Source organism: Natator depressus, chromosome 8 (assembly GCF_965152275.1).
Source record: "Natator depressus isolate rNatDep1 chromosome 8, rNatDep2.hap1, whole genome shotgun sequence".
NCBI classification, from domain to species: Eukaryota; Metazoa; Chordata; order Testudines; family Cheloniidae; genus Natator; species Natator depressus.
Genome location: NC_134241.1, coordinates 593,316 through 605,080, shown reverse-complemented (window position 1 = coordinate 605,080; position 11,765 = coordinate 593,316). Strand labels below are relative to the sequence as shown.

Here is an 11,765-nt window from a genome sequence, read left to right as displayed (position 1 = left end):
GGCCTTGTCCTGGCAGCACCCTCTCAACTCTGTTTGGAACTGAAATACACAAGATGCCAACAGCTCTAGTACCCTCAACCACTGGCCAGGGTCTCCTTTTAAATCACCTCTTGTCATGGTGGTGCCTGGCACCTGTCTATGCCATAGACCTGGCTTGGCCCTGCAGTGACTGAGGCTGTGTGCACACAGAGCAGTGCTCCCAGCTGCTAGCCCAGTGGGGCTTGGCTCTGAGGAGCTGGAGCTGGAACTCGGGATCTGTTGAAGGTTTGTTGTTCTGGGCCAGCTGGCTGTTGAAATCTCATTTGTTTGCTGGTGCCCACATCAGGCCAGGGCTCTGTGGTGCCGGGCTCTGATCCTTGCAGCAGGTTTACACCCAACAATTAGAGCCGTGGGGAGGTGAGGTGAGACCCAGGAGAGGGCGGCACCAAAACTTGGCAGGGAAGCCAGAAACCAAGCTCCTGCTGCAGATGCCACAGGGCAGAGTTGTGGCGTCTCAGGAAGAACCGAGTGTTTAGATTATTGGGTTGGTGGTGAAACCGGTTTACTGAATTCCACAACATTGATTCACCCTCTGTGAGAGATGGGGGCCCTGCTGCAGGGGCCCTTCTCCAATAGCACTGCAGAGCAGCTTGCCCTTGCTTGGGACCCTCAGGCTACGCCAGCCCTTCCTCCACATGCTTCTAGCCGGTGCAGACACCCTCATGCTACCACCATCTCTCTTTGACCCAAGCACCATCACTGAACCAAAGGGCACCTGTGGAATCCTTTCCAACCCACCCTAGCAAAATGCTCTCTTCTTAGGGCACTAGGAAGAGAGGCATGAATGCAGCTGGTGTGGCCAGGGCAGCAGTGCCTTCTACAGGGCTTGGTCCAAAGTCAACTGAAACAGGCCGGTGCTGCAGGAGCTTGATCAAGCGCAGGGGCAGTTTTTCCTGCTATTCAGCCTGCCAGCTCCATTGCCTGATTCCAGCCCCTCACTCCTAGTTACACCCCCATCTAGCTCCTGTACAACTCCCCTCCCCCCTCAGGTAGGGTTATGGCCAGTGGAAACGTGAAGTCCTAACCTGCTCCCTCCACCCTGGATGCTGCATGTCTCCTCTCTGAAAACAGATCCAGATCTGCATATGCCACTCCCTGTCTGCTCCTGGCCGGGAGGGTCAGTGCTGGCCCTGGGGCCCCTCATTGGTCTGGCGCTCAGACCGTGGTATGCGCAGCACTGCTCAAGGTGTGCATGCCTCCAGAGGAGCCAGAAGTGCTTCCTTGGCCTGGCCTGGCAGCCCAAAGCTCTGAGCTGAGGGCTGGGCCCACTGAAGAATCCTGGGCCCCTTACCAGCTCCTGTATTCACCTGGGCCCAGGGAACGCTGGTCACTGTCTCACCCTTCCCCAGGGCCTGGCACGAGGCGGGAGCCCCAGAGTGCAGCTGCAGCACCTGTGCTGTGGGCGTGAGGCAGGGAGCACAGGGGAGGGTGGGGGGGCAGGGACGCCCACTCCAGGCCCTTGGGGCTGGTGGGGCCAGGATGAAGGTCAGGAGATCACAAATGGTATTATGGGTTCCCTGCTAGGTTGCTGACCCACCAGGTTTTGTTCCCTCCACAGGAGCAGAGCTGGTCTGGGCCTTGATACCCTCCCCCCAGCACTGACCCCTCCCCTCCCCTGTTCCCTCCCCCCAACACTGAAACCCCCCCCCCCCGGCACCATTCCCTGCCCCCAGGACTGAAACCCCCCCCTCCAGCACTGACCCCCCCCCCACCGGCACCATTCCCTCCCCCCAACACTGAACCCCCCTGGCACCGTTCCCTGCCCCCAGGACTGAAACCCCCCCCCAGCACCGTTCCCTCCCGCCAGAACTGAACCCCCCCGGCACCGTTCCCTGCCCCCAGGACTGAAACCCCCCCCCCCAGCACTGACCCCCCCCCGGCACCGTTCCCTCCCGCCAGAACTGACCCCCCCCCCGGCACCGTTCCCTCCCCCCAACACTGAACCCCCCCGGCACCATTCCCTGCCCCCAGGACTGAACCCACCCCCCCCAGCACTGACCCCCCCCGGCACCGTTCCCTCCCCCAAGCACAGGACCCCCCCCCCCAGCACCGTTCCCTCCCGCCAGAACTGACCCCCCCGGCACCGTTCCCTCCACCCCTTGCCCGCCCCCGCCAGGAGCCGTGCGCTGCGCGGCAGCTTGGTCGCCCGGACTGTCGGGTTAAACACCCGGGAAATGGTACGTTCCAGCGCCCTCCCCTTCCCCCCGCCCGGTGAGGATGGTTTGCCCGCACTGTGGACGGGCGGTACCAAGCTCGGGAGACAGAGGGCCGGTCTCTAGGTGAGCCCCTCCCGTAGGAATGGGCCAGTCTCGCCCCCTCCCACGCCGGCTGCCGTAGGAACCTACCACTGCGCGCCTCCCGGGGAGGGGGATCCCGCCGCGCAGTAGGACAGTCCGGCCCCCGCACTCGGCAGCTGCCGGAAGCGCTGAAGCTGCCCAGGCGCCGGGTGAGCGGAGCGGGCCGGGCCCGGCGGGCCTCGGCGCTGGAGCCCCCCGCTCGGCGGGGTCTGGGCGGGGCAGCGCGCGCTGACGGGGGCCGGGCTGCGGGGGGGCCGGCGGCGGCGGCGGCGGCGGCGGGGGAGTTCGTCGGGGGGGCGCGCGCTTGGTGGTGGTTTGCTTCCCCCCGTGGGCTCCGTCGGATGATGGAGCCTCGCGCCTGCGCCGTGCGCTTCCCCCCCGTGGGCTCCGTCGGATGATGGAGCCTCGCGCCTGCGCCGTGCGCTCCCCCCCCCCCCGTGGGTCCGTCGGATGATGGAACCTCGCGCCTGCGCCATGCGCTTCCCCCCCCCCCGTGGGTCCGTCGGATGATGGAACCTCGCGCCTGCGCCGTGCGCTTCCCCCCCGTGGGCTCCGTCGGATGATGGAGCCTCGCGCCTGCGCCGTGCGCTCCCCCCCCCCGTGGGTCCGTCGGATGATGGAACCTCGCGCCTGCGCCATGCGCTTCCCCCCCCCCCCGTGGGTCCCTCGGATGATGGAGCCTCGCGCCTGCGCCGTGCGCTTCCCCCCCGTGGGCTCCGTCGGATGATGGAGCCTCGCGCCTGCGCCGTGCGCTCCCCCCCCCCGTGGGCTCCGTCGGATGATGGAGCCTCGCGCCTGCGCCGTGCGCTTCCCCCCCGTGGGCTCCGTCGGATGATGGAGCCTCGCGCCTGCGCCGTGCGCTCCCCCCCCCCCGTGGGTCCGTCGGATGATGGAGCCTCGCGCCTGCGCCGTGCGCTCCCCCCCCCCGTGGGTCCGTCGGATGATGGAACCTCGCGCCTGCGCCGTGCGCTTCCCCCCCGTGGGCTCCGTCGGATGATGGAGCCTCGCGCCTGCGCCGTGCGCTCCCCCCCCCCCGTGGGTCCGTCGGATGATGGAACCTCGCGCCTGCGCCATGCGCTTCCCCCCCCCCCCGTGGGTCCGTCGGATGATGGAGCCCTGCACCGTGCGCTTCCCCCCGCCCCGTGGGGTCCGTCGGATGATGGAGCCTCGCGCCTGCGCTCCCCCCCCCGTGGGTCCGTCGGATGATGGAGCCCTGCGCCGTGCGCTCCCCCCCCCGTGGGTCCGTCGGATGATGGAGCCCTGCGCCGTGCGCTCCCCCCCCCCGTGGGTCCGTCGGATGATGGAGCCCTGCGCCGTGCGCTCCCCCCCCCCGTGGGTCCGTCAGATGATGGAGCCCTGTGCCATGCGCTTCCCCCCCCGTGGGTCCGTTGGATGATGGAGCTCTGTGCCATGCGCTTTGCCCCCGTGGGTCCGTTGGATGATGGAGCCTCGCGCCTGCGCTGTGCACTCCCCCCCCCACGGGTCTGTCGCATGATGGAGCTGCACGCCTGCGCCGTGCGCTTCCCCCCCGTGGGTCCGTCGGATGATGGAGCCCTGCGCCGTGCGCTTCCCCCCCGTGGGTCCGTCGGATGATGGAGCCCTGCGCCGTGCGCTCCCCCCCCCGTGGGTCCGTCGGCTGATGGAGCCCTGCGCCATGCGCTTCCCCCCCGTGGGTCCGTCGGATGATGGAGCCCTGCGCCATGCGCTTTGCCCCCGTGGGTCCGTCGGATGATGGAGCCCTGTGCCATGCGCTTTGCCCCCGTGGGTCCGTCGGATGATGGAGCCTCGTGCCTGCGCCGTGCGCTCCCCCCCCATGGGGTCCGTTGGATGATGGAGCAGTGCCCCTGTGCGGTGTGCTTCCCTCTGTAGGGTCTGTCGGATGTCTCCCTGTGGGGTCCGTCGGATGATGGAGCTGTGCGCCTGTGTGTTGTGCTTCTCCCTGTAGGGTCCGTCGGATGATGGAGCTGTGCGCCTTTGTGGAGCGAGAGCTGGACAAAGTGCTGCACAAGTTCCTGAGCTACGGGCAGCACTGTGAGCGGAGCCTGGAGGAGCTGCTCTGTTACGTGAGCCAACTGCGCCAGGAGCTCAGCAGCACAGGTACCACCCAGCCCGCCAGAGTGAGGCCGTGACACAGCACTGTGCTCCTCCTGCAGCCGGGCCTGTTCCCAAGCCGTAGCATGGTGCTCAGGGGCAGAGCGCCGGGTCCAGGTGGGGTGGTCACTGACCACAGATCTATGGATGGAGACTGACCTCCACTTCCATCTGCTGAGCAGACAGCGCTGTGGCTCAGCCCTGCTTCTGGCTGGGGTGGCTGTAGGCCAGTGCGGGGACACACCAGCTCTTGGGGGGTGAAATCCTGGCAGAGCTTTCTGTCAGGGCGTGAGCTTGTGAGGCATCTGCCTGCAGAGGGTGATACTGAGTATCTGAGGCTGTTGCTCTAGACCAGCACTGGTCAAAGTCCTCGGCTGCACCAGCCATTTCCAGCTGCTCCCAATCAGTTCTGCGTTATCTGGCCCCCGGACGCTCAGGCTGCTCCTGACCCCAGTCCTGCAGCGGGGAGCAGTTGCCCAAACTTCATGGTGGATTAGAGTGGTGCTTAGTTAAACAGAAGTCACACTGAAGCCTAGCCTAGTGGCTTATTGTTCTGGCGGGGGAGGGGGAGTTCTGGTGCATGGTGCAGTGTTTGGCAGATGTAGCTCAAAGCTGCTGCTTTTCTGGTGCAAAGCCTTGGCAGTAAGGGACTTGCACTTCCTGGAATAGGCTCCTGGCTAGTCCCCGCAGCTAGGTCTGAAGACCCTTTCTGCTGCAGCCCTGCAGGGGGCACCGCTGTCTGCCACACTCTCCCTGATGATGGCCCAGTGCTGTCGAAAGATCAAGGACACGGTGCAGAAACTGGCCTCGGACCATAAAGATATTCACAGCAGTGTCTCCAGGGTGGGCAAAGCCATCGATAGGGTGAGTACCCCCTTTTGTCTAGAATCCAGGGGTTGGACCTGGGGGCCCAGATGGGAATCCCTGCCTTAGTGATGGCTTTCACTTCCATTGGTTCTTTGGCCCTCTGCAGGCTGGAGTATGGGGAGAAGATATCCCGCAAGGTCTCCCTCATCTGCTGGTGCCCAGTGGCATCATGGTGGGAGCCAGTTCTCATGGTGTTGGGCTTTCTGTGGTCCTGAGTGCCTCCTGCTCCTGTGGGTTCATGCCTGTTTTATGTGCTGCAGTCAGGATCGGGGCCCTCCTGTGCTGATGTGTTCTTGGCCCTAAGGAGCTCACGTTTCACCTCTGTGAAGGACTCCCCAGGGTACAACTTGGAACTGGGGTACTGCTGTGCCCCCTTAGCTCTCCAAACTGGGCTGTCTCTCACAATGCTTTGCTAGTGAAAAGCAGCAAACCCCTTCAGGCGCTGTTATCACTCAGTACCCTAACAGTATGTGGACACCACACCTAGCTAAATTGCATGAATGCTCCCTGAACCACTCATGAACCACTCATGAATCAGTAAATCTTCCAAGCTCCCAGCCTTGCACCCCAAAGCTGTTCCGTCTTGCCCTGATTAGAAGCCTGACCAGTGTATGTTTATTACCCAGTCTGCCCCTCCCTCGATGTGGAGAGGACAGTCACTAGCCTTTGTAAACTGAGCTGAGATTTACGAAGCACTTCAATTGAAACACACTGCTTTAGGTAAAATATAAAACAGATTTATTAACTACAGAGAGATTTTAAGTGATTAGAAGTGGTAGCCACAAAAGGTCAGAGATAGTTACCAAAGGAAATAAAAGATAAGTGTGCAGTCTAAATCTTAAACCTTATTACATTAGGCAGTATTTGGATCAAGCAATTTTTCTCACCCCACTGGATGTTGCAAGTAGGTTATAGTTCTTAATACATAGGCTTCCTCTTTAAGCCTGGGACCAGTCTCCTCAGTTCAAATCTTTGTCTTCCCAGTGTTCTTGTTGCTTCCAGCATAGGTGGGGGAGGAGAAAGGCCAAAGCATGAGTCCACTGTCCTCTATTTTATATCCTCAGTCCATGTGCATGGAAAACATTAGCCCAGGTGGGCTTTGCTGAGTCACAGAGTTGAGCAATCCCCCTTTGTGTGATGCTTGTGCAGCCCTCTTACTGCATTGTAAATCCCTTGTTTACAACTCCTCTGCTGTTTAATGGACACTTAACACCCTCCTGGGTGGGGATCACCTCCTTTGTTGTCACTAGAGAACTAGCAACATATTTCAGTAAAAACCATATAGCAAAATCTCACAACTTCATACACAATAACGGCATACATATTTGGACAGAACAATGGGTTTCTGCGGATCATGACCTTTCATATGATTCCTTACGTGACATACTTTGTATGAAATAGATCATACTTATATGATGGGGTGTATATGGGGGGTCCAGGGTGCTGCTTTGAGGTACAGAGTGTCACGACTTTCTACTACTATGCCACCCAGAAATGAGATGTTGTGGCTCTGAGGCTGTGATCCAGTCAGCCAATTGAATGCAGCTCAGTGCAGGGGCTGTAGTGGTTTGGGTGGGAGCGTGCTGTTGTGGGGTGGCTTTGCAGGAAGCTGCAGGGGGTTTGTTTGTGAGCATGTGATCAGGCCGGAAGGTGATAGATGGGGGGGCATCCCCTCATTCTCAGGGGCACCACTGACTCCTCTCATTCATCTCCCAGAACTTTGATGCCGAGCTCTGCAGCGTGGTCTCGGATTCGGTGTGGGAGTCGCGGGAGAAGCAGCAGCAGCAGCAGATTCTGCAGATGGCGATTGTGGAGCACTTGTACCAGCAGGGCATGCTGAGCGTGGCAGAGGAGCTGTCCCAGGTACCAGGGCTGCTGGTCACGACACTGGCGCTAGCTTGCCACACAGCAGCATTGTGTGAGGGAGGGTTGTGGCCTCCCTGGGGCAGGGGGCACCAGCAGTGTTGTGGGCCTGCTCTCTGGTGAGTGGGCCTTACTCAGCATTCGCCACTGGCAAGGTTCGCTCCAGGCCAGCACCTCTAGCCGACCCAGGCCCGTTGGTATGAGGCCCTCCCCAGCTCTGCAGGGACCGAATTGCGGCTGCCAAGTCTGCTGCTCCCCTGCATGTGTTCTGTGCTGCAAGGAGGAGGGCCTCTCTCCATCATGCAGGGTAGGAAATCTCGCCCATCTCTGGCTGGGGAGCCTCTCCTGGCACCACCCCTCTGCCCCGGTGCTGCCTGCTGTATGCCGCCCTCCCCAAGAGGCTGGTGGGATGTGACCACTGGCTCTCATTCTCCACAGGAGTCCACCCTGAATGTGGACTTGGACTTCAAGCAGCCGTTCTTGGAGCTGAACCGGATCCTGGAAGCGCTGCACAAGCAGGACCTGCGTCCAGCTCTGGAGTAAGAACCAATCATCTGGGAGCGCTGAGCATCCCAGTGCTCCTCCTTGCCCACAGCCTCCGCATCCTTACTGAAAGTGGCCCCTCCCCTTCTGCTTGACTCATGCACCGAGTCTGGGTTGGGGTATGAGGTGCTTTGGCTAGTCAAGGGGGAGCACGGTGCACCCCAGCTAACATGATGATTGCACTCACCCTGCCTGCTGGAGCATGCTCCTAGCACCTTGCATCCCAGTCAGAACGAGGCCTACAAGCACAATGCTCCTTAACACCCCAACCAGCCCTCCTGGGGCAGCGCCATCTGCAGGGCCTGACACGCACCCTCTTGCCCATGAGCCACTTACGTTCCTTTTTTCACCCCAGCTGACTCTGGTGCTACCTGGGTAGTCCCTGGAATTACAGACACTGGAGGGAAAGGAGCCCTCTAGGCCAGCCCGGCCAGGGGCATTTCACACAGAACAGTCTCCAGGAAAGGGAACAACCCCACCCTCGTCTTGTCAGGTTGGGCATCAGCGAGAACTTCCTGGCTGTCCTGGCCCACCTTCCCCGGACAGTCAGGCCTTAGCTGCCCCCTGTTCTTTCCTATCCAGCTGGGCAATCTCAAACAGGCAGCATCTGCTGGAGCTGAACAGCTCCCTGGAATTCAAGCTGCATCGTCTCCACTTCATCCGGCTCCTGGCTGGCGGCCCTGACAAGCAGCTGGAGGCCCTGAGCTACGCTCGCCACTTCCAGCCCTTTGCCCGCCTGCACCAGCGAGGTGAGACTGTGCCAGGTGGGGCCCTGCCACTGGCCTCCCGAGTGGGGCACGGAATTGTCCGCTGGGTAGCCCCGTTCCCAGGCTATAGGGGGCCCCATCACTAGCCCCGTACTGGAGGCACTGGCAGGACAGGGTGGGGGGCTGTGGCCATGTTGCTTCTTGAGGCCAACCAGGGTGTTGTTTTGTTCAGAGATCCAGGTCATGATGGGCAGCCTGGTGTACCTGCCTCTGGGCATTGAGAACTCCCCGTACTGCCACCTGCTGGATGCCCGGCACTGGACAGAGATCTGCGAGACCTTCACCCGCGATGCCTGTGCCTTGCTGGGACTCTCGGTGGAATCCCCTCTCAGTGTCAGGTAAGCCCCAGGCCAGGGCCTGCGGGGCCCCCCTTAGCAGTACCACCAAGTTCTAAGGCGTCTCCCTCTCATGCAGCTTTGCGTCCGGATGTGTGGCACTGCCCGTGCTGATGAACATCAAGGCGGTGATTGAGCAGAGACAGTGCACAGGTGTCTGGAGCCACAAGGACGAGCTGCCTGTAAGTGCCATCTCGTGGGGCAGCGGGGTGTGGTGGGGCAGTGGGGCTGACCTCCCTGTGCTCTCTTGGCAGATTGAAATTGAGCTGGGCATGAAGTGCTGGTACCACTCAGTGTTTGCCTGCCCCATCCTTCGCCAGCAGACAACTGACTCCAATCCACCTATCAAACTCATCTGTGGGCATGTCATCTCCCGGGACGCGCTCAACAAGCTCATCAATGGGGGGAAGTAAGTTTGGTTTCTTGATGCTCACGCCGTGGACCCTGACCCACCTCTGCCCTGCAGCCCCCGTCCCGCAGGCTGGGCCTTCGCCTGGCATCACTTTGTGTGATGCAGCCTGGTGCCATGGGAGTGTGAGTGCTCTGAAGATCCCTTGGCCTGTGCCCTGTACTGCCAGGGTTCCTGGCTGGCCTTGTGCTAGTCTGGGCCAGATCACCTTCCCCAGCCCCCCTGCTCTCCTGCAGCTGGGTGCTGCAGGTAGCAGTGAGCCTGAACAGGCTGGGTGCCGTGGATGCTGATAAGCAGGGCTTGTTATCTCTGGTGCTGGGAAGTAGGGTGCACAAGCAGTGCTGCTGCCTGCCCATGGCCAACCCTGTGCCCCTGGGGGATGCCAGGCCTTCCTTAGACTGAGCCTTGGGGACTGGGCTATGACGGGAGGGGCAGACTTCTGCTGCCGTCGGCCCTGCAGTGCCCCAGAGCTCTGCCATTTTCTCTGTGTTCCCCGGCCTTCCCACCTGATGCCTTTGTCTCTGGACCTCTCCTCAGGCTGAAGTGTCCCTACTGCCCCATGGAGCAGAACCCGGCTGATGGGAAGCGCATCATCTTCTGACGCTGGTGCGGTTGGAAGGGCTGTGGCAACAGGTCACTGCTCTTCCCCTTAGGTGGCCTGTCCCACCCTCGCAGTGCGAGAGGCGGTGGTGCTGCCCACGGCAGGGCGTGGGCTGCCTCTTAGGCTGTGGGTCTGAGAGCAGCTCTGTCCACTGCAGCCCCATTGGGGTCCCTTCCTCCTGCAGAGCTAGGGCAAAGTCCAGAGCAGTGGACCTGAGCCTGACCGCCGCCTGAGAAAGGGAGCTGAAATGGACAGAGCAGCAGTGTGACGTGCTTGCTGCGGTGAGCTGCGGGAAGCCTCAGTGTGTGCTCTCCTAGTCATCTGGCTTACGCTGCCCTGCTCACTCTGTGCTCCCATCCTGTCGGTCTGGCCTGCTGGGCAGCTGTCTTTCTGCTCAGTAATAGGCAGAGCCCCTCCTGGCCTCAGGCATGGCTACAGGAGCATTCCTAGCCCTCTGCCAGTGCAATGGCCATGCTGTACAGTCCCTTGTGCATTTACTGATATTTTTTGCATTGTAAATATTAAAGCGGGAGCTGCCTGGAGCCATTTTATAAATTCCAGAAAATAAAGCCTGTTAGTCTTTCCCCCTTGCTCTCTGAGCGCCTTGGGAGAAAGGAGGGCTGGGTCCTTAACAGCTTGGGGCCAAAGATGACATGAACCCCACTGTAAGAGGGGGCCCACTTTCTGATGTGGGGGCTGGGGCTAGCTGTCCCTCTGGGACTGTTCTCCCGCCTCCCCTGCATCAGCCTATGAAATAGGGCACAGAAGTGAGGGGGAAGAGCTGCTGTTAGATCTGAAAAATGGAGGGGTGAGGTGGGGGGCATGTAGAGGGGGTATAAGGAGACAGAATGGGAGGGGGCACATAGGGGCTCCAGGACACTAAGTCTGGGGGTGGGGTAGCAGCTTTATGACAAGCAGACCAGTGTTGAGATAAACCCTTTATTCTAAACAGAACCAGGTAACAAACGTTCTACTGTGACTGCCCTGTCCTAGGCTCCTTTGGTTCTTCCCCAGCCGGAGGGATCACGGGGAAACCAAAGACTGGATAAAGTGTACAGGAGTGTGGCATGGCTAGCCGTCCTGGCAAACTTATTCTCTAGCATGTGGTCCCTCTTTTAGATCTCTTTACTGAACTAAAACACTGTTATCTTTAAACTATAAACAATACAGTACTGATGTAACCACCTTCAGGTTGCTTTAACGCTTAATATGTCTCACTCTGTCCCTGAGGGCATTTCAGCAGTCTTCCCCATCTGCAACCTCTCTTTGGGCAAGCCCTGGTCTGTAAGGCTGGTCCACCTCATGGTCAGTTTGTGGCTTGTTTCCATCTTGTGTCTGCTCTCACTTCACTTGTCGTGGCCACGTTGTTGGGTATCATGGCAGATGCTTACAATTCCAGGGTAAGATTTTGCTTTGACTGTACTCACTGAATCTAAGGTGACTCCTCTTTGGTCACTGCTGCTTTGACTGGCCAGTGCCCATCTTGCCACTCTCTCTCCAATCTTTGTGTTTAAGTGGGGCAGGCTTTGCCTCACTTTCCCAGACTCCTTAGTCGTCCTTTGTTTGTCCTATAGCTGCTAATTGAGTATTCCGAAGAATCAGAGAAATGTGGGGCTGGAAGGGACTTTGAGGCCATCAAGTCTAGCCCCCTGCATTGAGACAGGCCCAAGTAAATCTGGACCATTCCTGGCAGGTGTTTGTCCAACCTGGTTTTAAAACCCTCCAATGCCGGGGATTCCACAACCTTCTCACGAAGCCTAGTTAGGAAGTTTTTCCTAATATCTAACCTAAATCTCCCTTGCTGCAGATTATGCCATTTCTTGTGGTCCTACCTTAGGTGGACATGGAGAACAACTGATCCCTGTCCTGTTTATAACAGCCTTTCACAGCTTTGAAGCGTGCTTGGGTCCCCCCTCAGGGTTCAGTATCCTTGGTGATGCTTTTCAAGTCTCT

The 11,765-nt window shown here is 59.9% G+C and overlaps 1 protein-coding gene across 3 annotated transcripts; it reads left to right on the top strand.

Annotated features, from left to right (window-relative positions):
* Positions 1-2,253: 2,253 nt before the first annotated feature.
* Positions 2,254-10,606, top strand: RMND5B (required for meiotic nuclear division 5 homolog B). 3 transcript variants are annotated; one of them, XM_074960107.1, is made up of 10 exons: positions 2,254-2,318; positions 4,282-4,433; positions 5,146-5,291; positions 7,011-7,157; positions 7,596-7,696; positions 8,283-8,449; positions 8,640-8,805; positions 8,882-8,984; positions 9,057-9,211; positions 9,749-10,605. In XM_074960107.1, exons 1-10 carry the CDS (start codon positions 2,257-2,259, stop codon positions 9,810-9,812), a joined length of 1,263 nt encoding a protein of 420 aa, XP_074816208.1. In that variant the 5' UTR covers positions 2,254-2,256; the 3' UTR covers positions 9,813-10,605. The 3 variants fall into 3 exon arrangements, with proteins under 3 accessions (XP_074816208.1, XP_074816209.1, XP_074816210.1); XM_074960108.1 differs by lacking the exon at positions 2,254-2,318 and adding an exon at positions 2,338-2,485; XM_074960109.1 differs by lacking the exon at positions 2,254-2,318 and having other exon boundaries at positions 4,294-4,433; positions 5,097-5,291; positions 9,749-10,606.
* Positions 10,607-11,765: the final 1,159 nt, after the last annotated feature.

Excerpts from the sequence above, each read along its gene's own strand:
- RMND5B (XM_074960107.1), top strand. The coding sequence starts at position 2,257 with ATGGTTTGCCCGCACTGTGGACGGGCGGTACCAAGCTCGGGAGACAGA. Across the intron at positions 8,806-8,881 it reads GAATCCCCTCTCAGTGTCAG|CTTTGCGTCCGGATGTGTGG; the intron begins GTAAGCCCCAGG and ends CCTCTCATGCAG. Across the intron at positions 9,212-9,748 it reads AAGCTCATCAATGGGGGGAA|GCTGAAGTGTCCCTACTGCC; the intron begins GTAAGTTTGGTT and ends ACCTCTCCTCAG.